Source organism: Anguilla anguilla, chromosome 9 (assembly GCF_013347855.1).
Source record: "Anguilla anguilla isolate fAngAng1 chromosome 9, fAngAng1.pri, whole genome shotgun sequence".
NCBI classification, from domain to species: domain Eukaryota; kingdom Metazoa; phylum Chordata; class Actinopteri; order Anguilliformes; family Anguillidae; genus Anguilla; species Anguilla anguilla.
This window is the reverse complement of record NC_049209.1, coordinates 7,984,705-8,012,669: the sequence shown is the minus strand read 5'-3', so window position 1 is coordinate 8,012,669 and position 27,965 is coordinate 7,984,705. Positions and strand designations below refer to the sequence as shown.

Genomic DNA, 27,965 nt, shown 5'->3' with positions numbered 1-27,965 from the left:
GAGGCACGAGGCCGAAAAGCCGATAAATCACACGGAAACACTGGAGAAACAGTTGAAAATTGAAATACATCAGCTGGTGACATATGTCCATAATCCGCCGTTAAAACATCTTTTCCGTTATATTTCAACTGACCCAAACTATGTGCGCCATTTGTGTGTCACAGGGCAACGATTGCATCGATACTCTCATATGGGCTACAATAAGCCTGATTGACATACACAAGTGGCCATTACTCTGCCACGTGGTACAATTACACCAGGTATTCCATCGTCAGGATGAGACGTCAAAACCATCACGTGATCCTCCATTTGAAATACGTGTCTCTTAATAGTGTTGCTTGAAGGTTTTCTTTCCCAAATTTCCCTCATTGTTCGAGTCATGTAGATTAAGAGACATGTTCAACCTACTCTCGCAGGGGTAAGTTCATCTCTGTTTAAGTTAGTGCACCACATGACGTTCACAGGGAAGAAGTAGCCAATATTTAAAATGTGAAAGGTATTCTAAACATATTGTCATGTTGTACCCTAATTTGTCCTAATTACTCGTTTGGAAAAATACAAAAATAAAAATGAGGAAAATATTGCGGTTTATACTTGTAACGAGAGGACATGGAATTGTGAATGCTATATAAAGAAATCGCTACAATTAATCGTCTTTCAAAAGAGATAAACATCCGCTGGTGCTGAACAGATTTTGACTTGGAGTAACGTCAGCACTGCTTCGGGAGAAGGAGGGAGTAAGGGGAGACACCAAATAATTCATGCAGGCGTTTTAACAGATCAAAGGGTCGAGCAAACTTTTTTAGTTCCAAGAAAACATCACATTGTGTTCTCCATGTCACAGCGTGCGGAGGAGCAGAATTTCGTTCAGACGCGCCTACTTTTGCCACCGTGGGGTTAATACAGAACGCTCAGGCGTACCGTTATGTCGAAAAGGAGGTGTACTGTTTAAGCGGTACTCGATGTTGAAAAACACGTCGTTGCTGTAACCACTTCTCAATGGAGAATAATTTCCTGCAGTCTCTTCGGCGTGGAAAGCAAACTATCCTTTGAGCTGATGGAAGATTCCTGTATACATATTTCATGAGGTAAGCTGAAATAACGTTGTGAGATGAATCCCATTGGTTTCAGAGCCCTGGCTGGCTAAGCAAATGATAAATATGACGACGAATGTTTTTGAGTGTTTGAAAAAAGGGATTATAAATATGAAAAAAATAATTTACTAAACTCATAGTGTATTATACTCAACAACTTTGTGTTTGCTGTGACTCAACTGAGCGGACGTGCCAGACCTGAGATTGAAGGCAATTTTCCAAGCATGCAATTTTCCAAGTGTCATCATGTTTAATGACAATTTGAAAACTTGTCATGAAAAAAAGTGACATATTCTACCAAATTCTCTTCTCCTGCTGAAGCCTTGGTTATTATTTAACCGAGATGTCTCCTCATTTTGCTTATGGTAGAATATGTCATACTCAATAATTTTACGATAAATATAGGCCAACGTCCGAACACAAAGCGTGATCCAGCAGATGATAATATAAAATTACGCGTATTTGTTTCATAATGTTCACAGTTGCATACGTGTTGGTTGTATACAACATTCTACTTCTAAATAAAACAAAATTAACCTCTTGAAAAAGCCTATCAGAATGAAAAGCTTCAGTAGGCCGCGTTTAAATTTCACCGTGCATGTTTAGTGCAACTGACAGCGCATTTTACTTAACCTCAAACATTGATCTAGATTGCTAAAATTGTATTAGACACATGCCAACACATAGCAAATGGTTTACATGCATACATTTTTTCCAAACTATTTTTACTTGTGGACTGCTGATTTCTTATAAAATAAACAACAATTTCTCATATAAAATACAAAATGTACTTAAAACAGCCCCTACTCTATTGTATGTGTTTTATTAATTATTATAACTGCTACTGCTATAATAAACAACAACAATAATATTAACAACAACAACAATATGCGTCTTATTAAGAATAAAAGGACGAAGAATAATGGAAATGATCATGAACACTATTACAATAACTCCTACTTAATTTAGTATACTGTTGGCTTGCTTTAATTTCTAAATATTTTGAGAAAGGCTCGACATTACATTATTTATTTGTTCAGACAACTTATTTTTACAGGATTGCGGAAAAGGTGCGGCTACAACCTCTCTGGTAAAATAGTTTTATTTCAGCAACACCACCATTGATCTAAAATTAAATGAAGTCAAACACAGGCCAGAAATCCAAACGTCACAAATGCAAATGGAGTCGAAATAACAAAACGAAGAGCCAAATACGGGAAAAGAATTCTTCGACAAAGGCCTGATATATTTCCAATTCGGAACGTGTATATTATAGCCTACCTAAACTTAGATCATCAGCCATTACCATGAGCAATGTCTCCTTTATCGCTATCCTAAATGTGTTTTATCGGTGAGTCATTAAACTCTCCCCATGTCAAGATGGATAGTACACGATCCCTCCATTTTATGTTCGTTGTATGATGAATTAAAACATTCTTAGATTATGGGCACAGAAGCTCATTACTATACGTATATACGTTGCATGTAATGTAATCATCGATCTTATTAGTCTTATTCTGTTAAAGAAAAACGGCTGTTCTCCTCTTGTGTTGGCATAAGTGTGAATCGTTAGATAGCAATTGTACACATTGTTATTAATTTTAGTGTGATAAATTAAAAAATAAAAATGTGTATTTTAAAAATATACAGGAGACTACATTTCACCTGGCTTGCATGTTATTTATTCTTGGTAACATTTCCATTTTTTACTATTTCACTGCCTTCGTGAAACATAATAGAACAAATTCAGAAGAAGGCCATTACAAACTCAGCAATTTTTTAGTTACATTTAATTAATCATTCCCTTATAAACATAAGAGAATGTTTCTCCAATGAGATAATGCACAATTACTAAACTAAAAATGTTTTTTTGGAGAGGGGTCTTTTCATAGAAACAAAACAACTCAAAAACAGAGTTTTACATAGGTGGTACTGCAGAATTTACATGGATCACAGATTTCATACAGATTTTCACATGGAGAGGCATGACCTGCCCAAAATATGACCCCCATCTATTGAAGATTTAGTCCTATCCCCCAAACCAAGACGTGGTACGTTGACCTAATACAGGAACATTGGAAACACTGGAAACTCAGAACAAATGCTATTAAACTGACGCACTGCCAATATGTTTGCATGTGTTTCAGAGAAAAAGGGCATCTGACAGCTTCTGCCATTTTGGAGCATGGGACACTAAAAATGACTTCATAAATGCAATGTGCTCTCAGGCCATATCTGCTGTGAATAGTTTAATGGATTATGTCTCGAGTGACACAGATGTAAACACAGAGCTTGCTCGCAGCTCTTAGCTAAACAGAGCAAGTGATAGAGTAAGTGGTACGTTTTCAACTGTAAAGGTCCATGCCTGATTCTGTGCGTCAGCCCTTATCTTTATTAGATTTTGCAATGTCCGCGCAGGTTTATGAAACCTTCAATTATCTCCTTTTAATCTTAAGTGTACGTAGTCACACAGTTTACGTGCGCCATACACAAATTTATTTTCTCCCTCGTATAAACGCGAAATGAGTTTGACACACGTTCAGCAGGGCCAGTGGACTGAGATGTTCAGCTTGTCTCCTTCCTCCTTCGGCGTGACCGTTTAGTGAAATATTTGCACGTGTGCATCGGAGGACCATGGGAAAGTCACTCAGCCCGATCCCCCTTTGCCTGACTATGGGCCCTTAAGCCCCGTGACATGAAACTGGGACAGCACAATATTAGAAGGATAAATATTTAATGTGAAAAAAATCTTGAGAATAAATGAGTGTTGGAGTGGGATATTGGGGGCACTCGTGGGCCGCTCACTCTAAACATTTACTTTGCAGTTTACTCCCCCCCTGATAATGAAGAGTATGCGCATACCGCAAGGGCCAATGAGAGAGCCGAAATGAGTGATGCCCTGTGTGACACGGCCTGTGTTTGTGCGTACGTCCGCCACACACCGCCGTTTGTGCGACCTGCGTTCGCTGTGGTTCAGGACAAGGCAGTCCAAGCACAAGTCCAGTCACGTCACTATGTGCCACACAATATTTGTACACAATATTTGTGACACTTTCTCAACATGTGCATTTGGAGCGTGGTAAATTTGACTCTAGCTGACTGTTGAGCAGGGACTCAGTTTTGGCTGCTGAATACTGCACATTCCTTAAAAATGGCTGTGTTTTTGAAGATGGAAGCATTGGTCCTCAATTTGTAAAAGTGCTAGCTGGCACATTTAATGTGTTACGGCAGAAACCACATATCAAACATTCTGTTTGGTCCAAGTTTCTGCTTATATATCCTGAGGTACTGTATCTGATATCTCTTCAGTTTAGCAATATCCATGCCTGATGAATTCATTTTAATGAACTAGCATAACATTAAAATGTTATGAACATTAAAAACGCTAGTCATTTAAATATTAAATAATACAACCAAAAAAAAACAAAAAAAAAAACAGCGAAGGAAATTTGTTAGTTAGCCCTTACATAACTGTGACGGTCTAATCCAGTGCGTGACACATGCACTTCAGGCAAAAGTGAGTAATTACTCTACTCAAACGCAAAACAACAAAGGAAGTCAGTAATGGATCACGCGGGCTTTGAAAAACAGAATGAATCAGAGACAACTCACAATGGCTGAGTCCTGAAGAAGAGTGTCTTTTCTCAGTTTGTCAGAAATGTCTTCCCACCTGAAAAAGAGACAGATTCAAAAGTGAAAGTTAGATGAACAAAGTCATACCGAAACATTCTGAAAACATATATGTTAAATCCCCTTGATGGGCAATCACGAAACCTCATTCTCACACTGCCAGCCAGCAAGAAATTGAAGCATGGAAAATTGTCTATTATAAAAAGCATGTCATTTTTCATTATTAATGCTCAAAAATATAAAATATAAGACATCATCAGAAACAGGCAAAACATGAGGAAACATGTTGATAACTGCCAGTTGTTCAGATTAGTATTAGCTGGTCTCCTTTGGAAAATGATAATATTTTGTAGATGATTTTCCCAATTCAGTGGGACTGATGATTGTTGGAACAAGGTGACTGTCAGTAATTAAGTCAACTCAATCATACACCTGGACATTTTAACAAAGTATAGAAAAAGGTCGAAGGTATTGCATGTAGACGACGAAGATGAAAACAATACCAAAAAAAAGAAGCATTGGACAAAATGGTTTTCTCATATGAATTACGTGATATTGTAACGTTTCAATACACGCAGCATCCACAAAATTTGCCAACAAAATGACAGAGGTGGACACATCAAATAAATAGTGAATGCCTGAGTTCTCTTAGTTGAGAGACACAGCCCTGACCTCCTCACCCCTTCAACCTCAGGAGATGCTACAGGAGAAGGTCTTGGCTGGGACAGATGAAGGCGTGACTGTGGCCCCGCCCGCTGGACTTCCTGAGCCCCTCCCCAAGACCTCTCACCTGGGGCTGGCTGCCTCAGTCACCACTCCACACAGCAATGAACCTGATCAGGTAAGAGGCCTGCAGGCCCTGCCCTGACCACACGACAACCTTCTTATACATTTTGAAACAACGAAAGTGTTTTTCATTCAGAAAATTTCACAGGGGAGCTGCTCGGTGGCTCAAGCTGTTATGGCACTGTTCTAGTTCATGTTCTAAGGGTGACCAATTGTCCCTAGTGTCGCCCAGGGTTTTACTCAACACGCCTCACTGGCTAACTATGGTCACAAGTTTCGTTGGAAGAAGCGTAATTAGACGATTTGGCGTTCCTGAAAACCGTACTTTCGGACAAATATTTGCAAAGACCATCGCAAAGTTGTGCGGTTGGGACTACAGCTCTCGACCTGTAGTTTAGAAGCACAGTTCCCTGTTAGTCGCACAAGATCAATTCCCGCAGTTTGACTCCAAAGAGGAAAGAATGAAGTGAGGTCTGCCATTTCTGTTAATAAACGTGCCTTAAAAAAATTCTTAGTCACAACAAGATGTTGTTGAAGCAGTTTTGTGTTTATAGATGTTGTATTTATGGAAGCGGTGGCCTTATCCTCATTTATCATAGGCCCGCTAGTTATTCTTGTGGCAATAACTAGGCTTGGCTAATCTGTCACAAGAAATATAAAGCAATAATGTAGGGGATGCAGAGTTCCTAAATAAGGATTCTTTAAAAAATTACACCAGCAAACATGTTTAGACTATTCAAGATTCACAGGCTTAACAAAAATTACTTAACAAGGATTAATGTAGGCGCTTGAGCACCCAAACATTGCACAGAGAAAGCTTATTAGTTTAAGCTAGCAAGTTATTTTCTGGACTTACAGTAATAGGCTTTTGAAGAATTCAAAACAAAGATGCAGATACAATTGTTACCAATTGTCCTTCATGAATGAATTACCTTGACCTTGGGTGAATCAACCTTATTTCCTCATTGTAAGAGTATAGACTGTGGACTGATAGATAGACAGACAGACAGATAGATATAGAATATATGCTGCTCTAAAATGAAATATTTCCTTTATTTTTAAGACTTCTTTATTTAACAGAATGCAGTGGGGAGTAGCAGGATGAAATGTAGAGAGAGGGGTAGACATGTGTCATACACTTGACAGGATATGAACCCCTGGTAGAGCAAGAAGCAACTGGAACATGCAGCCCGGATGAGGATGAGGATGTAGCATAGTTTTATGAGTGAAGTATAGCCGATGCATTTTGGAGATATTGAGTCATGAATGACACTGTATCTGAAGTTACAAATGTTTCATCCTAAATTAACATACAGAATTTTGGTAGCATATAAGTCTTCACACATTCCATTGTAATTTTTGTCTTCACCGTATGAGTTTAGGACCCCTCTGTCTGCACAAGTTTTAAGAGAGTTTGGATACATTTTTAACGCTCCACATGCTGCATAGTGTGATTTACAATGTTGTTTGAGCTATTGTTGTGCAAACTATAGTGGTATCGATTTGCGACCAAGTCATTATGGTTTTGGGAAACAGTGGTGACTAGGTTGGTAGTATTGTTGTACAGGAAACGCACCCCAGGACGATATGGTCTTATCACTTACCAGCGACCCAGCTTTCCAGTTAAGTTGCAGATGTAGTGTCTTCTTTTTTGAGTGTCTGTGAACGAGCTGCAGTGTGATAAGAAGCGGTGGCTGACATCCCATGCTTAGGAGGAGAGTAACAACACGCTTCTCTGAGGGGCATTAAAAGAAGAAAATATCATAAGTGAAGGGAATTTACAGCTTTCTCCTGCAGTATGTTAAGTTGTATAAACAAACTATTAGATTGACATAACAGAAAATGCCCATGTGTAAACTCAACTTTGATAGTCATTCTGTCATATCAGCTGTAATAGTGTATATTGGAGTCATATAAGCTCTGTTATAATTTTGCTTGGTACAGGATGCTAGGAACATTACAGGTTAACAGTAGCCTAAAAGTTCAGATTCATCTTCCACTGCTAACTTTTTTTGGTGAGCCTTTTGCTTAACTTAAATTTAGGAATAACAGACACCTGGCCTGTAAGTCTACCAATAAAATGTTTGTACCATACTAAACTGCAAATTGACTTAGCAGTCATTCAAGCCTAAAATATTCACCTCTATGATTCCAGAACATCAAGAACATCAAGGTGTTCCTGCAGGAGAGGGAGCTGTGGAAGAAGTTCCATGAGGCTGGGACAGAGATGATCATCACCAAAGCAGGAAGGTAAGCCATGTGAAACAGAATCGCTACTACAGTTCAGTGTCTCCTCAATAATTTTTTCCAGAGCTGCAGCAATTCTCTCCAGGGCTGCTGTTAGGGTTGCCAGATTTAGAATTAGTCAAAACTGGACACCATGCACGAAACACAGGTTAAGTTTGTGTTTGTTCGCTGGTGCAGAGGTGGGGAATGGAGGTGGGGGGGGGATTTCTCAAAGCTTGATCATGTGTGTATTTAGTCATCCATTAGGACTACAAATGCATATAGAGCTATTTTAACAATGTTGCAACTTAAGTGATAAAGACATTTCTTTAAAATTCACTCAAAATATATTAGATCATATTACATTACATTTGACTACATTTAATTAAAGTGCCAGTGTTGTTGGGTCATTTATTTCTCCCACTGCCACTGGAGGGGAAAAATAAGGACACCTGGCATTATTTTGAAGCTTTACCAAGCTTTATGACCTTGTGCATTAATGTTAACAATCGTCGCTTGCAAAACATTAACACACCATAAACAGTGTTAGCTATCAATTCTAGTAATAACTCGCCCTACGTTGCATTATGGGGAAATCGTCTTAGGGCACGCAAATTCGTTCTGATCAACTGATCATTTGCAACGTTGTTAGGTAACGTTCACTACCTAGCGACGAGAGGCAGTATCAGTGTGACGCCGGCTGGGTAATTCATTGTTTAGAGTTGATGCAATGTTTTATTGTGTTGGATTATGCCGTTAACGTTATGTTCGCCCGTATCGATACAATGGATATGAATGCGTGGTAACGTCGGGTTGTAGTTACTGAGAGTGCACACAAAAGAAAAATACTCCGATATTGCGGTTCCACGAGAAAATATTAAATATTCGAAACTATACTTCCACTTCGATAAACGTTGTTGAAGAATCAATGAAGACAGTCATAAAACAGCACGTGTGCGGTCTGCACAACTCTGTCGTTATCCCATAAGTGCTGTCCCTCTGTAGTAACCGAACTGTTTCATCGCGAACTTTCCCAGGCAGTCGTTGACGTTGGTCACATTTTAATAAAGGCGCAAATGAATATTGATTCCCGGATTAATAGGTAGGCGATACGGTGGTATTACTAGCAATAGGCCTGCCACTGGTTTTAAGTAGGCGATGCACGGCCATCAAGGATTGCGTCTGAATAGGAAAATTGGTCGTTGCTGTTTCAAATGTTAGATACAGTCGGCCTAGATATGTTGTAAATCTCCTAAACCAAAGCTTTGTGACAAGAGAATGATAATGTAGCCGTATTCGTAGATGTAGTAGGCCTATGTTTCGTACTGTGTCCTAGCCTATAGGGATAGCCTATTTAGCTTTGGTCTGTGTTTTTTTTTAATTTTATTGCCTTATAAAAGAAAAAGAAGATCCGAATTTTTACAATTATTATTTTAACTAAGCAATGTATACTTGAGCACGATCTTCAGTAATTAGCTCAATAATTAAATACATACTTCATTTTATTTCGAAATAAAATGAAGAATTTATTTAATTATTGACCAATTTAATTATTTATTTCTGTATCCATTTATATATTTCTCTATTTATTTATTTATTTCATTTTGGCACATTTGGTTCTCCATAGATGTTGCTAGTATTCACACTATGCAGATACGATGGGGTAAGCAGCACACATTATTAAGCCTATCCGCTTAAACCGCACTGACTTCTCCGTGACACGTAGCCTGCACTGTAGGAGGGGATGGCTCAGTGACGCATAGCAGATACGCATTGCATATCATCTGATTTAAAGACAACTGGCCTCATCTATTTCAATGTTTTGTTTTTTTTTCAGTTGTAAATGGGAAGCTCAGCACAAATACAGTGCAGTTAGATTCTTGGATTAACTGAAGTAATGGATCCAACGTTATGACACTTAGTTTTGAGTGTCCAATGTTGACACTTAATTTGATATCACGTGAATATCAGTTCAGTGTCAATTTGAAGTAACTTATTGTGACTCTGTTGATAGTCAACTTATGTTTTGTTCACAATCAGATTGCTCTTAACTTTGTCCCCAGACATTTTGATCATGTCACTCGACAATATGTTGATAATCATGTCATTGCGCTGTGTTGTTGAGATTCACTTAACATTACGGGAAATGCCCACAGACAGGCTATTTACGTGCAGTAGATAGTAAGTTTATATTCAGTTAAATATTTGGTGCTCAACTGATGTCTGCTCACATAGAGGAGAGAGTCGGGTAATGCGTTGTTGAGTGTTTCTTGACAAGTTTGTGGAGAATCACCTAACATGCAATTGACTTTAAATGACACTCAAGTGATATTTAGTTTATATCAAGTTGAGTGTCAGCATTAGACACTCAAAATAAAGTGTTACCAATTGGGATTCTAAAAATAATGTTTACAAAATATGTTAATGTGCATCATTAGAACTGAAGGAGCGTATGGTAAATAGGCTAGATTGGAATGCTCACCCAGCAAAATTATTAATATTAAAGGTGCAGGAAACTGGATTGACAATATTGTAACACTGAGCTACTGTACACTAACAAACTCTGGACATTAAAATCCAACTAAAGAAAGTTTTTAATTCCACATGTCTAAGCTTGAAAGGTATTTAATTGTAGCCGGCTGACGGTTGGCCTATTTATCGTTCCACCGCATTCTGTAACAAGATCCAGGCGAAAATGGGCACTCTAAATACTAACTGTACAGGTTATTGTAATATTGCAGTGCCTGTGGGCCAAAAAACCTGTCTGACAGACCAGAAACACTCTTCAGGAGGCAGATGTGGATGGGTCAGTGACTTCTGTCTGCAGAAGACTTCACAAACAGAACAATAAAGACTACACTGCAAGACACAAACCACTAGTTAGCCACTAAAAACAGGATGGCCAGGTTGCAGCTTTCCAAGAAGTATCTAAAAGAGTCTGCAGAACTGTGTCTTGTGGACAGATGAGACCAAGATTCACTTGTATCAAAGTGATGGCAAGAACAGAGTGTGGAGACTAAAAGAAGCTGCCCAAGATCCAAATCACCCCCCCCCCCCCCCCCCTTATCTGTGAAACATGGTAGTGGGGGTGTTATGGTTTTGGGCATGTATTCTATGGTTGACACAGGTACTGATGCACTGACAGCAGCAGCAATATGCATTCAGAAGTGTACAGAAGCATCTTATCTGCTCAAGTTCAAGCAAATATCTCCAAACTCATTGGATGGTGCTTTATCCTACAGCAAGACAGTGATCCAAAATATACTGCTAAAGCAACAAATGCATTTTTCAAAGCCAATAACTGGAGAATTCTTGACTGGCAAAGTCATTCATCCAGTGTGGATCCAATTGAGCATGTGCTTCATATGCTGAAGAGACAACTTTAAGGCAACTAGGCTCTGAAACAAGAAGGAGCTGAAGATGGCAGCAGTACTGGCCTGGCAGAGCCTCACCGGAGAAGATACTCAACACCAGATACTCAACACCTGGTGATGTCTATGGATTATGGACTTAAAGCAGTCATTGCCTGCAAAGGATATTTGACAAAGTATTAAACGTGACTACTTTCATTTATGTTATGTAATGGTGGGGGGGGGGGGGGGGGGGGGGGCTATGGATACAGGGTGCTGCAATTTCTGTGTAATGTATAAAAATACCCTTAAATAAAAGCTGAGAATGTGAACGTGCATTGTTTGATTACAATTCAAAAAATTGTTGCGTACAGAGCTACATCAAGAAAAAATATGTCTTCGTCCGAAACATTATGGAGCTCACTGTAAATATGTGGCTAAACATTCTTACAGTTCACTGAATATTTATGCAAACGATGTTTACATGATCTACTGACAGGTGTAGGAGCTGGTGAGTGTTTTTAAATACTCTGAATAAATAGTTAAATAGTTCCTCTCTGACTATTATGCACAGATACGGTTAAACAGCGTACCCATTACCCTATTATCAAATATTTATACAAATGACTTCAAAATGCTCAAAATGTTAAAGGTGGAACAAAGAAATCTCTCTGGGAATGTATGAAAAATAGTCAGGGATTACTGAGAGCCCTGTGACCTGATGGGGGATGAGTGAATGTCTGTGGTGGGGGGGGTGTGGAGGGGGTGGGGGGGTGGCGGGGTGTTCAGCAGAACGGCCCGCTCTGGGGTGGGGTGGGCTGGGTTCGGGTTGTTGAGCGGCAGAGTTCTGCAGCTGGAAGCACGGAACCCTGGGAGGACTGAACGTCTGAACCTGGCCGGTTTGGTTTGTTGCCGGGCTGCGGCCCCCCAGCGCAAGCCCACACTTCAAAGCGAGCGGCGCCTTTTCCGAGCGAGCCCAGCTCATCAGACGGGGGAGAGCAGCGGGCTGATTAGAGGAGAGCAGCGCCCCCCCCCCCCCCCTCCTGGATCACGGGCGGCTCCGACGGCTCCCATCATCCACAGGGGCCTTTTGATCTGGCGGGGCCGGTGTTTCCCAGAGGAGAGCACCATGACTCACCGGGAGAACTTAAGAGAAGCAGCTGGCACCGCGTGCGTGCTGACACTGACATGATACACTCTCCCTGCTCCCATTTCTCACTCCCCCTCTCCCTTACGAACACACGTGCATGCACACGCACACACACACGCATGCACGCACACACACATACACACGCATAATCACGCACGCACACACACATGCACACACAAACATACATACGCACTCACGCAAGCACACACACACACACAAAGCACAAAGTATTGGATACCTTATGCTGAGCTGGTATTAACAATATGTAATAATACAAAGTCTGAACATTTCCCAAGTGCATCCACAATGGATGCATGTAGGTTGGTGTTTAAATTCTGCACTTTAGAGATGGCCAGGTGTAGTGCCCCATTATTTGTTATGAAGATTCTCAGCAGATATCTTAATACATGGAAACCTGCAACTAATTTAAATTGGGTGGGTCCCCCCACTGGGGAGACTGGGGAAGAGACAAGCTTAGGATGTGCATTTAGGGATAGCAGAAATGGGAAGAAAATTAGAGGATGCCAACTATAGGGCCCACAGGGGTATGATGTATAGTGACAGGTGGCAAGACTGAATTGTGCCTTTGACTGGGTAGACCATCGCCAGGGTCTTGGGTTTGATGCAAGCCACACTCAGCGGCAAGTGGAGGAAGACAATATGAGACACGGGTGCATTGAGCAAGGTTGAGAATAGACTGAACACAGATGTAAAGTGTGTGCCGTATATGCATTATTTTTATGCTGTGGATGAAGAATCTGAAGGAGTGAGTCACTGATGTGATGTTCTCTGAAGGAGGGCATGTCATTCAAGGTGAAACTAGTTCTTTGGTGCTCTGTGGAGGGTGGCGCTGTACAACTAACTCCAGAATTATTGGTTAAATTCTGCAAGAATTGTACACTGAACAGTTGCTTGTTCTTGTGTACAAAGCACCAGTAAATACAGGTGTTGCCTAATGGTTTTTTGTTGGAAAGAGTGGTTTCATATGGTTTTTACCAAGCCCCATGTGTCAACATCATTTCAACTAATTAGTTCTTTCTGAGATTGTTGGATTATTGATCGATGCAGCCAGTGACTGCTTCCATTTTGGCTTAATGTGTGTTTATTCTGTTATTCACTTGCTATTTTATGAAGTGAAATAACTTTCATTTTTCAGCAAATGTTCATTTATTTATCCAAGTGAAAACCCATTGAGACAAAATTAGAAGCGAGATTCAGGCTTTTTTCCATCAGACACGTTGCAGGACCCTGGAAAGCACAGCAACGCAGTTTCAGAGAGGACATTGTTTTGGCTGGTAGGTGGAGCAGGTCTGTCTAGGATACGTCAGTGCTGCTCCTCAGTCACAGACTGGAGCTGGGAATGATGAGCCCCAGAGAAGCCCTATTAGACATGCCATGTGATCCACTGGGGCCACCACCCATTACAGAAGTGTCCCCCCCATCGCAAGGAGCAGGTTTCCACCCATTACAGCAGCATGAATCAGACAGACGATATTTCACGGCTAAATCCAGATCTTCTGATTGATTAGCACTGTCTTCTAAATAGGCCTCCTCTTTTGGGCAGAAAGAAAAAATCTCCCTGTTCGGTTTCAGTGATAAAAATCAAAGCCTGTGCCCTTTGATATTATTTATTTTAGTGGGCCTTGATAATGGCAGTGCAGAAAATATCTATGAACTATGGTACTGGTAGTTCAACATGAATCTGTTTATTGGGTTATTTATGCATCTGTTACTGTTTTATTGGTGGCTCATACACATTGATTCCAATCAGAAAAAAACTGGTTTTTATTAGTAGTATTTTTTTTTTCACAAATTAAGCAGGTGGGCTGTGGGCGTCCTAAGATTAAATGGCCTTTCGGCAAAAGAATGACACCGGGAGTGATTGTGAGAAGATTCTGAGCCTTGGACGAGTCTCTCTTGGGGTATTAGGTGTAACGCGATGCTGGCTAGCACTTCAGGTTTGCGTTTCGTGAAAGGGGAAGAGCTTTGAAGCGCCGCGCTGCAAAGTGGATGCAGAGCAAAAGTGCTTGACCGGAATCCCTCAACTCCGCTGTCAGCTCTCTTAAGTATGTAGACGGTCATAAAGGAACATATGGTGGCGCTCTTACGTGTTTGTTGCCAGAGGGGGCAGCAGATAAACCGGGGATCCGTGACGGCACACTTAGAGAGCGATGACGTGTCTGTTGTATAAAGTGCAGCCCGGTCCGGGCCCCTATTAAAAAGCACTTAAGGTTTAAAAGGGCACCGATTGCCTCAGAAGCTTGCTTTGATGCCAACGGGATGAAAAAAGACAGCCATTTTTGGGAAGAGGTCACGGAAGGCAGCGCCATTGATGTGTTTTACGGCCTTGTCTGCTACATTAGCATATTCTGTCTGTCATCCTGGCCTTCCTCATGTACAAGTTCAGTGACTGTCCCATATTTTACAGTGCCAGGATTTCAGAGCTGTCAGTGTAAGGAGTTCATCACCAAAAACAATATATTATGTCCTGTGCGTAAAACAAAATCAGAACCAGACCTGAGCTAAATTTGAGATGTTGCAGATTCTTGCAACAAGCTAAGCACGCTTTGTCCATAACTGTGAGTAACGCATTCATGCAAGTGCCTTGTGTTTTTCTTAGTTATTTTTATTGGTTTCAGTGATTAAACAGCTTATGATGCTGAGTATAAAAATGAGCAGACAAACAATACGGTGCACATTCATATTCATCCCTCAAAGTAATCTTTTTTCCAAGAAAAGAGACATGCCTCATTGAATGCCATGCTGTGACTATGGTCTTCCAAGCGTAAACCTAAAATTCTGGCACAAGTCACTGCGAGAAGGCGTAGTTCACACCTGCAGTCGGATTTGGAAGAAGGCACCTCAGCCAAAACTGATCCCTTCAGAAGATAAGGACTAGAACCAAGGGGAGTGACACCATTAGTCCACCTCCGCAGCAGGCTACGTGTACAGCCGCCTCCACCTGTCGCCTGAGGCTACAGTGTAACACAGTGGTATTGGTGGACAAAGAGGGGATGAACCATACATTCTGAAAATGAGCAGTCTGAACTGATGTACCATTAAAGACTTGCGTATAATGATGCAAGAGAACACTTCAGATTGGGCTCATTCATTTTTTTCATTAAAGAAGATGAATTCTGTAGACAAAGGGAAAATTATTGGATCAGCGCTTGACTTTTTTTTGTCAAAATGTTTGGTAAGGTCCCTCGTTAAAAGGGTATCGGAGAAGACGAGAGCAATAGCAAGCCGAGCCTTGCTGCATCGCATGCAAAACTAGAAGGGTTTAAGAAATTCTTTTTTTTTAATGATGATTTATGACTTTAATTGAACATCCAAACCTTTTCAGTGAACATGCTTCAAGCATTTTATTAATGTAGTTGCTGAATTCTTTTGATTTTGAATGTCTGTGTTAAAGCCAAAGGTCTCTAATAAGAAAGCAATTATTTGAAACTGAAAAAGCTACTAGGTTAATGGGCTTTATATAAATGGTATTAAACATAATAATAATACTTAAGAAGCAGGTGGAAAACAAATGTCTAAAACAGGATACATATGCATTGTTGTATTAAGAGACTTTCAGTAAATATTTAGTATGTTCATTTTCCCTCTACCTTTGAGCTTAACAGTGCACTGTGTATCTCTGTAACTCCTATCTTGTGCTGTCCAACAGACGGCTGTTCCCCAGCTACAAGGTGAAGGTGACGGGGATGGACCCCAAAACCAAGTACATCCTGCTGGTTGATGTGGTCCCTGCAGATGACCACCGCTACAAGTTCTGTGACAACAAATGGTGAGGCTGATTAAGACGTAAAGGAGCTCATGGTCTCCACTCTGTCGCCGTCCTTACTGCAGTGGTGTCTCATTAATCAGTAATCAGTGACAGTGAAAAAACATCTCAACTCTTCAGTCTGAAATAGTGACAGATGCTGTCTGGAAAGGTTGCTGACCCCAGCCCCCTCTCCTTCAGAAAGCGCTTTGGGTTGAAGCTGGTTTCTTTACCTCACTATTTTTTAAAGCCTAAATAGGAGGGTGGTCCAGCTTTATTAAATGTCCTTCTTAGATTTGTTAATACTTGCTGAATTTAACACCCTTATGAACGTGTTAATACCCTTAGTGAAAATAAACATAATTCCTTGATAATCATATTGTACACCTGTGGCAACATAAAGCAAAGCATATTAAGATCTTTAGCTTTGTCTTCAGTGAGTACAGACCATCTGTAAATGAACCTAATAGTAATACATGTTAAAATATGAAATAATTGCTATATTTTGGATAACTATTTGATAAGTTGTAATAGTATGTATGATTCAATTCAAAGTATATACCTTAAATTAAAAAATATATATTTGAACATTTTTTTTTTTTTTCAGCAGTCTTGCAGTTGCTTTAAAGCTAAACAAAAATATGACCCAGTTTTCCCTCCAATAGCTGGCATGGAAAAAATGAGTGTGCTGTGTTCCTTTGAGGAAAGAGTGGCCCACTTGCAGGGATTAGGTAAAGTAATGGAGGTCCCGTGATGAATTATAAATATAACACAGCTACAGATTCATTAGGAAGGGGAAAATGTGTATAGACTGTGCTGTAAGTGTGCATATGTACAGTCATATGACACTGAAAGGCTCCTCAGCCAATGAGAGACAAGGGGCAGCTCTGGCTTCATTAGCTGATGCTGCTTCATGCTGTTAGTGCACTGAGTTCATTACTATGCTGGCAAGCAGCATGTCGGACATCGATGAGCTGAAAGCTGCAGGGGTGATCCTCATTGACCCACCAATCCCTCCATTGCCCTGGGCCAACTGCAGTAACGTTAGTTTGAGTATTGGGGGGTGGGGGGGGGAGAACTGCAACCCTCCAGAAACCTTTTAAAAGAGCAGTTGTAAAATGATAGTTTTTGCTGAATTCTAAGGGGGTGAAACTACAGATTACTGATCAGTAAGGCCGGGTGGCTAAAATTGCAGAGCAGACACAGCAAAGTTGTTGAAAACTATTGGGGGAAGATTGTTATGGGGGGCAGGGGGCATAACGTGGCACAGTTGACAGATAGATAACAACAAAGCACTGCTGCCAACTCCCCCCCCCCCCTTCAAAGAATACCAAAGGCCTCATGAGAACTCAGCATTTTATGGCCATATTTCCAGATGTGTGGGATGGCCTGGAATCTCGGTGTTTGCCAGCACTGGGTTCTGGAGTTCCTCAGCGACACCTCAGAGTCACATGATTAAACGTGATGTTATGGTCTGAGCTGCCTTTCCCCTAAACCTTCAGAATTATTCCCACAAAGTGAGAGAGAGAGAGTGAGAGAGAGAGAGACCACTCGTGCTCGCTATCTGTCATTAGCGTGCGTGTGCTCCACATAAAAGGGCTCCTCACAGCAACCGTGGCTCAGCGCTGGCCCTTTGCCGAAGCCGTGTGATGGTGAAGATGCCCGTCTGTCTGGATCTGAGTGTAGTGCTGTGACACTGACAGCAGTTAGAAATGGCAGAAATGGCAAATGTGTGTGTGTGTGTGTGTGTGTGGGCATGTATTACTATCTTTGTGAGAACCAAATGTCCCCACAAGGATAGAAAGATGAGGAAAATTATGCAAGGTGGGGACCTTTTGCTGGTCCCCACAAGTTCAAGTGGGTGTTTTAGGGTTAGGACTTAGGGTTAGGGTTACAATTAGGTTAAGGTTAGGCATGTAGTGGTTGCGGTTAGGGTTAGAGGTTACGGAATGAATGTCAATGAGAATGGAAGATGTGTGATGCAGTGTTGTGTGGTCATTAGGAATTCTGGCCATCATTAGCTAGCATTACAGAGCTCCAGTAGGGAGACTGGTGATGATCAGTTCCTAGTGATGAGCTCCAGCAGGTAGAGCAGTGATGAGCAGTCTGTAGTGATGAGCTCCAGTAGGGAGACTGGTGATGAGCAGTCTCTAGTGATGAGCTCCAGTCAGGAGTGCAGTGTTGCTGAAGGTCCGCTCTGCTCTCTCCCCAGGATGCCGGCAGGCAAGGCAGAGCCAGCCATGCCTGGCCGGCTGTACGTCCACCCAGACTCACCCGCCACTGGGGCCCACTGGATGCGCCAACTGGTCTCCTTCCAAAAACTGAAACTCACCAACAATCACCTGGACCCATTTGGACATGTAAGTTCTGCGTACCCAAATGGGCACCAGTGGCCATGGCTATGACGCAAATGCTGTACGAAGATTACCGTACTGTAAACCTTGGACCGATGGTCATGTTGGGTAGCCAGGGTAGGTCTCCAGCCATGTGAAAATGGGGAAACCCTGTGATGTTTTCCTAGCTGAGAAAATGTTCTGGTGTAACGAGATGTTTTTGTTGGGTCTGTATTTCTCAAGAACTGTGAGAGGAGTAGGTGCCATTTTCAGCAGGAGGGGTACTAACACCTGCACCACCATACCCAAACACATGCGAATGTGCAAACATCTACATACACATACACACACATAAACCCTTGCCCATGTAAACCCCCATATACAAAGGCATATTATTGTAAATGTGTATGCATACATTTATAAAAACACACACACACACGCACAAACAATGTGTGTGTGTGAGTGTGTGTGGAGGCATGCTTCTAAATCGACCGGAAGTCGACCGGAAGCTCCAGGGTCAGAACTCCATTAGCTGTTCCTCATCCACCAGCCGCGTTCTCTCCGGGATCAGCCTTGGCCCGTAACAACCCCGTCGAAACCTGGCAGCCAGATCCCTGTGGAAACAGAGGCTGAGACTAGCGCGGGGAGAAAAAAGAAAAACAAACACACGGCGGGGGATGAAGGTAGCGGCTGGTCCGGGGCGAAATGGCGCAGTGTGATCACTGTGGCCTCCCAAAACCCCAGAGGTCATTTGTCTGGGCCTGTGGAGGGGGTTACGTACAGCGCACAGTTGCCCCTGTCCTTAACACAACTCACTCGGCTGGAGTCGGTCCAAAATATAACTCACACCTGCAGCTCCGGAGGGCCGTTAGGGGGCTCTAATATGAAAAGCAGCAACGGAACCAGAGGAAGGGACGTGAGCTGTGAGCTGCAGTACAAAATGTAAAGTGCAGTATGCGATGTCGAAGTGTACAACAGGCTGAAAAGTGTAGGTTGCTTCGGTTTTGAGAATCTACAAGGTACAAAACTCCTGTGTTTATAGCTATGGGTTTTGAGAGAGGATCCAGAGTGGGGCACATGGTAGTGACAGAAAGCTCACTCCATCCACATGGACAGAAAGCTCACTCCATCCACATGCTGCCAGGTATGAGTGCGTGTGTGAGTGAAAGGTGTGTGTGCCCTACAATGTACTGGTGAACTGTCCAGACTGTATTCCTGCCTCTCGTCCAATGCATGCTGGGGTAGGCTCCAGCACCTCCCGTGACCCTGACCAGGAATGAGCGGGTATAGATAATGGATGGATGGAAGGAACCAGTACTAGAGCTAGAAATAAGTGAAGCTACAATCTGTGTCAACATCTATGAGCTCAATAATCTAGAGGAAGAGATGGCTAGAGGATGTATGGCTCAGGATTAGATAGGCTCAATGACTGCTTGAAGTTTGTGACGTGTAGACATCACCAGGTGCTGAGAAAAAGTGCATAAAAAGTGCTGTAATTTATACATATTGAAACCAAAATGTATAAAAGCTGAGAATCTGCGCTTTAACCCACATGTGAATTGTTGTTGATTAAAAATCTAAAATTCAAGATTACAAATCAAGGAAAAATATTTCTTTGTCCCAAACATTATGGAGGACACAGTACGTCTCCTATAAGGAAAAATTTTGTGTCGAGCCTGTTCACACATGACATGACCACTCAGGATAGATTAGGCAAGGCAGGATGTCTACCCTGCTAAGCAATGCAAGACAAATGTTTACTTTAGGTTAATTCATCTTTAAAACAGCCAGCTATTTTGCTGAATAATAGTTTTGCCACAGATGTAAATCTTACCAACACAACACAGTTGATGAATGATAGTTTTAAGATAACTTATGGTAACTTATATGTGGATTTGTTTTTGGTGAAATGCAACAAGATGAATTGTGTTAAATAGCTAGCTATGCCTGCCATTGATATGTGATGTTAGCCTGCTAAAATAGCAACTTAAAACAGACGGTTTGACACAGATCTTTACCAGGAAGATGTATTGCATAGCACACAGGCTATTTGTGAGGCACTGATGGCAATTTATTAATGGTATTCTTACAATAGACAAAGCCATATCGACCAAGGACAGCAAAACTGTTCATTCCATTCCTAAATAAATGTTAAAATTTCTCTTACAAAATCACACAGTGCGGCTCCAATTTATTCCAAGTGCAGTGCCTCATATTTGTTGAATTTTTGAGAGGACAGATTCAGTGAAGGCCATTTTATTAAAGAAATTGAATAATAGAAACGCAGTGACCTTCGGCATGCTTTACGCAGGAACGTTATTGCTTTTGTTCACACTACGGCCGTGGTAAAAGACTTCCGTGAATCTCACTAGGTCCTGACGCCATGACGCCAACGCAGAAGATGCCCGGGAACATTTAAGGGGTTAAGATGCGTGTGTGAAAGAGGCTTCGGTGTTGGGCGGACAGACCCTGGGACGGCTTGTCTGAAGACATCCCGTCAGAGGGGCCGCTCATTAGGTCCATGGCCTCCCGAGCCAGTGGCGGGGCTGACTGTCAGGATTAGTGGACGTCCCGGGAGATGATAAGGGTGTGTAATGAGCACGGACGGAGGGAGGCGAGCTAAGCCAGGCCGACGCCCCGGTTCGCTGGGGGGGGGGGGGGGGGTGGGGGCCACGGCCAGCCGAGAGACACGGGCACTAATGGAGGCAGCGCAGATTGTGGGCGGGGCCACCCCCCGGGTCACCGCGACCGTGAGAGCAGCTCGCCGTTCCCCCCCGACCGAGCTGCGCTAGCTAACCCGCTAGCCCGCTCAACTGGCCCGTTCTGGGGCAGGGTTTTAAAGGGTACCGTACGGCACAGGCGCCCTAATCAGTCAGACCTGACGGCGTATTCCAGTGACGGCTCGCAAACAGGGGGGTGACAGTCACACGTGCTGCAGGGATGTGTGAAGGCACCAGCGTGGGCATCACCACTGCCGCCGCCGCCGCCGCCGCTGGTAAGAGAAGCAGACAGCGTGCGAAAAGCCCGCAGCCATGGCGAACAGTTGCATCAATGCAGAGGGGAGGTGAACAGTCGCATCAATGCAGAGGGGAGGTGAACAGTCGCATCAATGCAGAGGGGAGGGCAGCCTTCAGACAGCGCCTGGCGACGATTTTGGGGGGGCGGTGTGAGTTTTTGGTGGCCTGTGTGACCGCCGACCTTTGGGGTCTTTACATTCCTGGCATTCCGGCGATTAGGCACCCCCTCCTTACCTCCCCTGCTTAGCCACTGTCTGCGCAGCATCAATAGAAAAGAGATTATCCCTGAGGATGATCGGGGTTAGCTCAGCTACCATGAGATTGACACCAGGCTTCTGACGGCTCTGCGTCTGTGCACTTCCTCAACTACTGGTGCAGTGGGGCAGGTCCATAAATAAACAGCAGGGCAGTTAGCTGCTTCTTGAGGTTTACACTTTGAGATTAATACATTTTTGAAGGGGGTGGAGGGAGGGGCTTGTATTTCCTCAAGTAATCATTTGCCACCATGAGCTAATGGATACTGATGACCCGCTGAAAAGACCCATTCATAAAAAATTTACTTGGTCAGCTTGAACTGCACGCAAGTACCAGTTTTACAACACTCCTCTTACAATCTATTAAACAAAAATTAGAAAATAAAAACGTCCCGGGACATCATGAGTTTATCAGGTTTGTGTGTGAGCAAGAGTCAGCATCCAGTTTTGTTTTTCCGACGAAAGCATGTCATTCAAGATGCCCATTTGCAGTCAAAACACACTTCTGCTATCTTTATTTGTCATGCTTTGCAAACTACCATTAAGTACTGTACAAAAACAGTATTTTCACAAAACGTCTATAAGATGGAAGCTTACAGTGCAATAGGGTAACAAAATGGAGGTGTCAGAAATATGCCAGAACAGAAAAGGATAGAGAAAGGGCTCCCCGCTGCATTGGTCTGTGACAGCGGAGAGAGCGGTGCGGCGAGACAGCATGCGGCCCTGCGCCTGCATGGCTGCAACAATGAGCATCAGAACGCATTACCTCAGCACCGCAGCCAGCCGACCACACAAAGGTCACAGGTGTCATCGCCCGTCCCTCTCACGCCCCGCCCACTTCTGCATCTGACACGGGGGAGCGCTGCTGTGGTCCAGCCTCCCGCTCGCCTCTCTGGCCTGCTGGTCCCAGCGCTCTGAACGCCACCAACCCCCCCCCTCCCCATAGAGAAGGACAGGGGGTGGAGTGGAGAGGCTGATGCTCATCGTGGCTGACAAGGCAGAGCGAGAACCTGACCCTTCTTCTTCGGTTCATCCTGAGCTCACGGCTCTCTCCCTCTCTCTCTCTCTCTCTCTCTCTCTCTCTCCTCTCTCTCTCTCTCTCTCTCTGTCTCCCTCCCTCCCCCTCTCTCTCTCTCTCTCTCTCTCCCTCCCTCCCTCCCCCTCTCTCTCTCTCTCTCTCTCTCTCTCCCTCCCTCCCCTCTCTCTCTCTCTCTCTCTCTCCTCTCTCTCTCTCTCTCTCTCTGTCTCCCTCCCTCCCCCTCTCTCTCTCTCTCTCTCTCTCCCTCCCCCTCTCTCTCTCTCTCTCTCTCTCCCGCCCTCCCCTCTCTCTCTCTCTCTCTCTCTCTCTCTCTCTCTCTCTCTGTCTCCCTCCCTCCCCCTCTCTCTCTGTCTCTCTCTCTCCCTCCCTCCCCTCTCTCTCTCCCTCCCTGCTCTCCCTCTCTCTCTCCCTCCCCACTCTCCCTCTCTCTCTCTCTATCTCTCTCTCTCTCCCTCCCCACTCTCTCTCTCTCTCTCTCCCTCCCTCCCCTCTCTCTCTCTCCCTCCCTCCCCTCTCTCTCTCTCTCTCTCTCTCTCTCCCTCCCTCCCTCCCCCTCTCTCTCTCTCTCTCTCTCTCTCCCTCCCTCCCCTCTCTCTCTCTCTCTCTCTCTCTCTGTCTCCCTCCCTCCCCCTCTCTCTCTCTCTCTCTCTCCCTCCCTCCCCTCTCTCTCTCTCTCTCTCTCTCTCTCTCTCTCTCTCTCTCTCTCTCTCTCCCTCTCTCTCTCTCTCTCTCTCTCTCCAGATCATCCTCAACTCCATGCACAAGTTCCAGCCGCGGCTGCACATCGTCAGGGCCGACGAGAACAACACCTTCGGCTCCAAGAACAACGCCTTCTGCACTCACGTCTTCCACGAGACCGCCTTCGTCTCCGTCACGTCCTACCAGAACCACAAGGTGGGCGCCCATCCGTTTCCCCTGCACCGGAGGAAGGGACTAGTAATGGGCTAAACTCGGAACACCGCTGAAGGGTTACACGGTGCGAGAAATGTGTTACATGTGTACGTGTATGAGCTCAACTCATGGAAAAGCGCCATCTGATGACAATTTCAACTGCGTTGGGAGGATATGACAGTAATAAGGTGTTGTGTTTACTAAATCTTTTTTTTAAATGTAGTTAGAAGTGTTTTAATTAAATGGAAGTTGAATTATTCTATATAAGTAACAACAAAGAAAAAGCCAATCAAGGTTTCCTTTAATAAGAAAAGGAACTCCGAGGGTCACATTTTCTTTCCTAATATTGTCACACCTTTCAAAGTGGAAACTCTCTTTGATGTGTGCGGAGAGCTAGCCGCAGTCATGCTGGAGCAGATAGCGTGGCTGCTAAACGGCTCGTCAGCCACGGTCACCGTGTTTATATCTGCGTCGTTATTCTTCCAGTGCTGTTGAAGTGTGTTGGCTCGGTGTCGCAAAGTTCACATTCGACTTTATTTTCTGAAACTTGTTCAAAGTGAGACCAAAAGTCGCTTTTTCTTTTCTGTCTTGCGAAGCATTTTGAGGAATGTCAGTTTGATTTTCGCCACACGTGCAAACAAAAGTCTACATTATCACTTGAGTGCTGATCAAGGAATGCTATTCCAATGTCCGTATCACAACTTCATTCAGTTGTAAAAACCAACGGCAGATCAGCACTAATGCTTTTAAACACAAGCCTACGACACTCACAGTGAGAATAGGACACTGTAAAAGGAAATGGTTATAAATAATTTAAATAACTTTGGCGCCTAAAAAAATGTGTTTAATCATTTAGAGATTTTCCCAAACATTCACCATTTTTGTTAAAGTATAGCGATTCAGTGTTTAGAAGTCACACCCCTGGAAGGAACCCAGAAATACAACCGTTTACTCGTCACCTGCCATTTGGGCTAGGCGAGGTTTTTCAGGGCTGTGAGCTCTGGCGGGTGAATGTGTGACAGCGTGTTTACGTGCCGCTGGGTCTCTTCTTAGATCACACAGCTCAAGATTGAGAACAACCCCTTCGCCAAGGGCTTCCGGGGCGGAGACGAGGGGGACCTGCGCGTGTCGCGTCTGCAAGGGTGCGTATGGGACCCTCCTCACGTGTTGAGTCCTGGTTGAAAGGGTAACATAAGCCTATTTTATTACCTTCATTTAACCAGGAAGATGAGTTCTCATTTCCAGTGACAATCTGATGTGTAGGCTTTTGAAAACAAAAATTGGGGCACAACTGCCAATGCAGTATTTTAAATTTAGAGCTAACCAGCAGTAAAATTATTCTTACAATACAGCTGACACAAAGCAACTGCTTGTGTGGTTTATGCTGCTGTTCACTGGAAAGCAACACAACCAAAACTTAAATGATCTTGAATCTCTCTTTCTCCCTCTATCTCCATCCTTTTCCCTCTCTCCCTTTCTCTCCTTCTCCCTCTCTCTCCCTCCTTTTCCCTCTCTACCTTTCTCTCCCTCTCCTATCACTCTCTGTCCCTCCCTCTCCCTCTCTTTCCCTCTCCCCCCATCTCTCTCTCTCTCTCTCTGTAGGAAAGATTACCCTGTGGTTTCTAAGAGCATGGTCAGACCGAGGCTGGTCTCCTCACACAGACACCTGACAGGGAAGCTGGGTACTGGGGTCTTGTCAGGCCACCTGCAGGCCCTTCCTCACTATCAGTACGAGAGTGCCGGTCCCATGCCCAACAGCGACTCCCAGGAGCACCCCGAAAACCGCTTCTCCCCTGGCCGAGAACCAGGCCTGCTTTACCACTGCTGCAAACACAGAGGTACACTTCAGTGACCCTCAAAAATCCCACCCCGCCTTTTCAGAGCATGTACATTACCTGCATTCTATGCTGAGTGAGACTGGCCCATCTACTGGCCCGCTGTGCTGACAGCTTTAATACCTGTTCTTGCAGATAGCAGCCGACACTTGGAACTGGGGTGCAAACGCCCATTCCTGGACGCAGCGCCACCCGCTGTCACGGAGGAGCTCTACTTCCGGTCCCCTCCCTCCTACGAGCCCCCCCTGCTGTCCCACCCGTACTGCGGCGAGCCTCTGAGCTCCCGGGAGACCTGCATGTACAGGGGGCTGGAGGCGGAGCTGGGGGGAGGGGCCGGCGACGAGCCGACGCCCGCCCCTCTGAACTGCAACGTGTGGGCGTCGGTGCAGCCGTGCCCCAGGTACCACGTGCAGACGGTGGAGGCCGTGCCCTACCCGCCCTTCGGCGCCCACTTCACCACCGCGCCCGCCGCCGCGCCCACCGTGGTGCCCCAGTCCCCCACCCGGCCCTTCTACCGCCCAGGCGCCCCGCAGAGGGGCCCGTCCCCCGCCCCTTCCTCAACCCCTAACTCACAGGACAGGGGCCCCCACCCCTCCGCCTACCCCCGGAACCCTGCACCCTCCCCACTGCCTCACAGAGACTATCCAGCGGCCCCCCCGCAAAACCCCCCCTCCGTTCGGGACCCTCACTACCAGCACCAGATGGGGCTGAGTTGCACGGGGGGGTGCTGGACTGACAGTTAAGAGGGCGGTCCCCCCCCCCCCCCCCCTCCCTCTGCACAGGAGGACGCCCGGCACCTTCCAGCTCTGCCGATTTTGAGATGAGGTCACAGGCAGGATTCATTCACATCTTCTTGATCTCTTTAAGGGCAAATGCAAATCAATCAAGCAAAAAATAATTAATACAGTTCCGTATCGCAATATAGTCTGCCTTTCTCACTGTTTCGCAATATGGTGGCGAAGGTAAGAATGAAAATGAGTTTTTGCTGAATGATTGGCACCTTGGGTTTCGTGCTGTTGGTCATACAGCAGTAAACACAGCCATCTTTTTGCCCAAAGAGTGTTCGTACATGTCTGGAATTCTTGATCCAGAACACTTACATCTTCATTACACAGCATTTTGAAGATGTCACATCATGGGAAAATAGACAGTTGCTGTTTCAGAATGACTCTTTACCATCCTGGTAATGTAATAAAGCATAGACGAGTTGAATGAATGAATGAATGAATTAAGCGATAACAAGACACCTCCTGAAACTGTGACATCTCATTGTGCTTATTGCTATGTTTGAAGTTTCAAAATAAGAATAAAAAATAAGCATAATGGCAATTTCATATGTGTTCAGTACACAAATGGCTTTACGTTTAATTATATCACAGCTTAAAGGCAAACAAAGTGTGTATTTGGATTTCGTTGCTGCCGGAATGAACAGAAAGCAAAACGTATAGCTCTTGTCTCTCTAATGGGGTGACGTAGCTCAGGAGGTAAGACCGATTGTCTGGCAGTCGGAGGGTTGCCGGTTCAAACCCCGCCCTGGGTGTGTCGAAGTGTCCTTGAGCAAGACACCTAACCCCTAACCTCTAACTGCTCTGGCGAATGAGAGGCATCAATTGTAAAGCGCTTTGGATAAAAGCGGTATATATAAGCAGTCCATTTACCATCCCAAGCAGCACACATTTCAACTGACACCTTTTCCAGTTTTTTAGATATTCAGTCTGTATAAGTATTAAGGCAGGTCATTGCGGCTATAAGGTTTCGTTGACTGAATCCTAAGGAATGTAAGTCTTGTTTGATTGAATTGCATGTGCCCTTAATGTGGCCAGGCGTATTTTATTGAATCTAGGGGACTGTTTGTTCGACTGAAGTGCTGATCTTGATGAGTTGCACACTGTGTGTCATGATTGTATATGTATTCTGACCTGCAGCAATTTGCTTATGTACTTCTTTTGCTTGAGAGTTTTGTGTATGATGCCATAGGACATGAAGGCCTATGTGTAGCCTATTAAAATACCTGCAGTAGTTATCACACCCACTGTCAATATCTGAAAAATATTATTAATTATGATTTTGCACACTTTAAATGAAAGTGCAGATAAATTATATAAAGTCACTGATTTCCTATCTTAAGATTTTAAAATTGTGCCTTTTCCCAAACAACACACAAGGAGAGCACAAAAAAAGAAGGGCCCTTCTGTGTTGTGAGGTGTCCGTGTATGATTTTTGTTCCTTGGTGTTCTGCAAGGCCCCTTCTTGGGCTCATTCAGATGAATGACACACACGGGGCATAACCAGCAGTGCTGATACTGTTTGATAAAACAACACACAATTCTGTTAGCTGCATGTCGTTTTTTAGAGTATTAAATAATAAAAGAGTGCCCAGGGCTGTTTTCTGTAAAAGCTATTGGTAGTTTATAGTAATACAATTACTATATCATGTGTATAAAAGTGGAGGTTGATTTAAGGTATAGGCATGCTGGAAAAATGTGGGTGTACCAGAGCCACACCAAGGCTTGATTCAGTGCAGCCTTATTGGTTTTGCTTTGTTTGCTCATAGAACCACCTTATGTGCCTGTCAATTTTTCTTTGAGCTGTAA

General features: G+C 43.9%; 1 protein-coding gene across 1 annotated transcript; it reads left to right on the top strand.

The window, feature by feature from the left end:
- Nucleotides 1-799: 799 nt before the first annotated feature.
- tbx4 (T-box transcription factor 4) lies at nucleotides 800-26,114 on the top strand. The gene is made up of 9 exons (XM_035433681.1): nucleotides 800-1,088; nucleotides 5,419-5,565; nucleotides 7,666-7,760; nucleotides 15,907-16,026; nucleotides 18,215-18,362; nucleotides 23,387-23,539; nucleotides 24,590-24,678; nucleotides 25,139-25,374; nucleotides 25,507-26,114. The coding sequence occupies exons 2-9, from the start codon at nucleotides 5,422-5,424 to the stop codon at nucleotides 26,112-26,114; spliced, it is 1,593 nt and encodes a 530-aa protein (XP_035289572.1). The 5' UTR covers nucleotides 800-1,088; nucleotides 5,419-5,421.
- Nucleotides 26,115-27,965: the final 1,851 nt, after the last annotated feature.

Coding starts and splice junctions, on each gene's coding strand:
- tbx4 (XM_035433681.1), top strand. CDS start 5,422: ATGCTACAGGAGAAGGTCTTGGCTGGGACAGATGAAGGCGTGACTGTG. Junction 23,540..24,589: donor CGTCCTACCAGAACCACAAG/GTGGGCGCCCAT, acceptor GTCTCTTCTTAG/ATCACACAGCTCAAGATTGA. Junction 24,679..25,138: donor CGCGTGTCGCGTCTGCAAGG/GTGCGTATGGGA, acceptor CTCTCTCTGTAG/GAAAGATTACCCTGTGGTTT.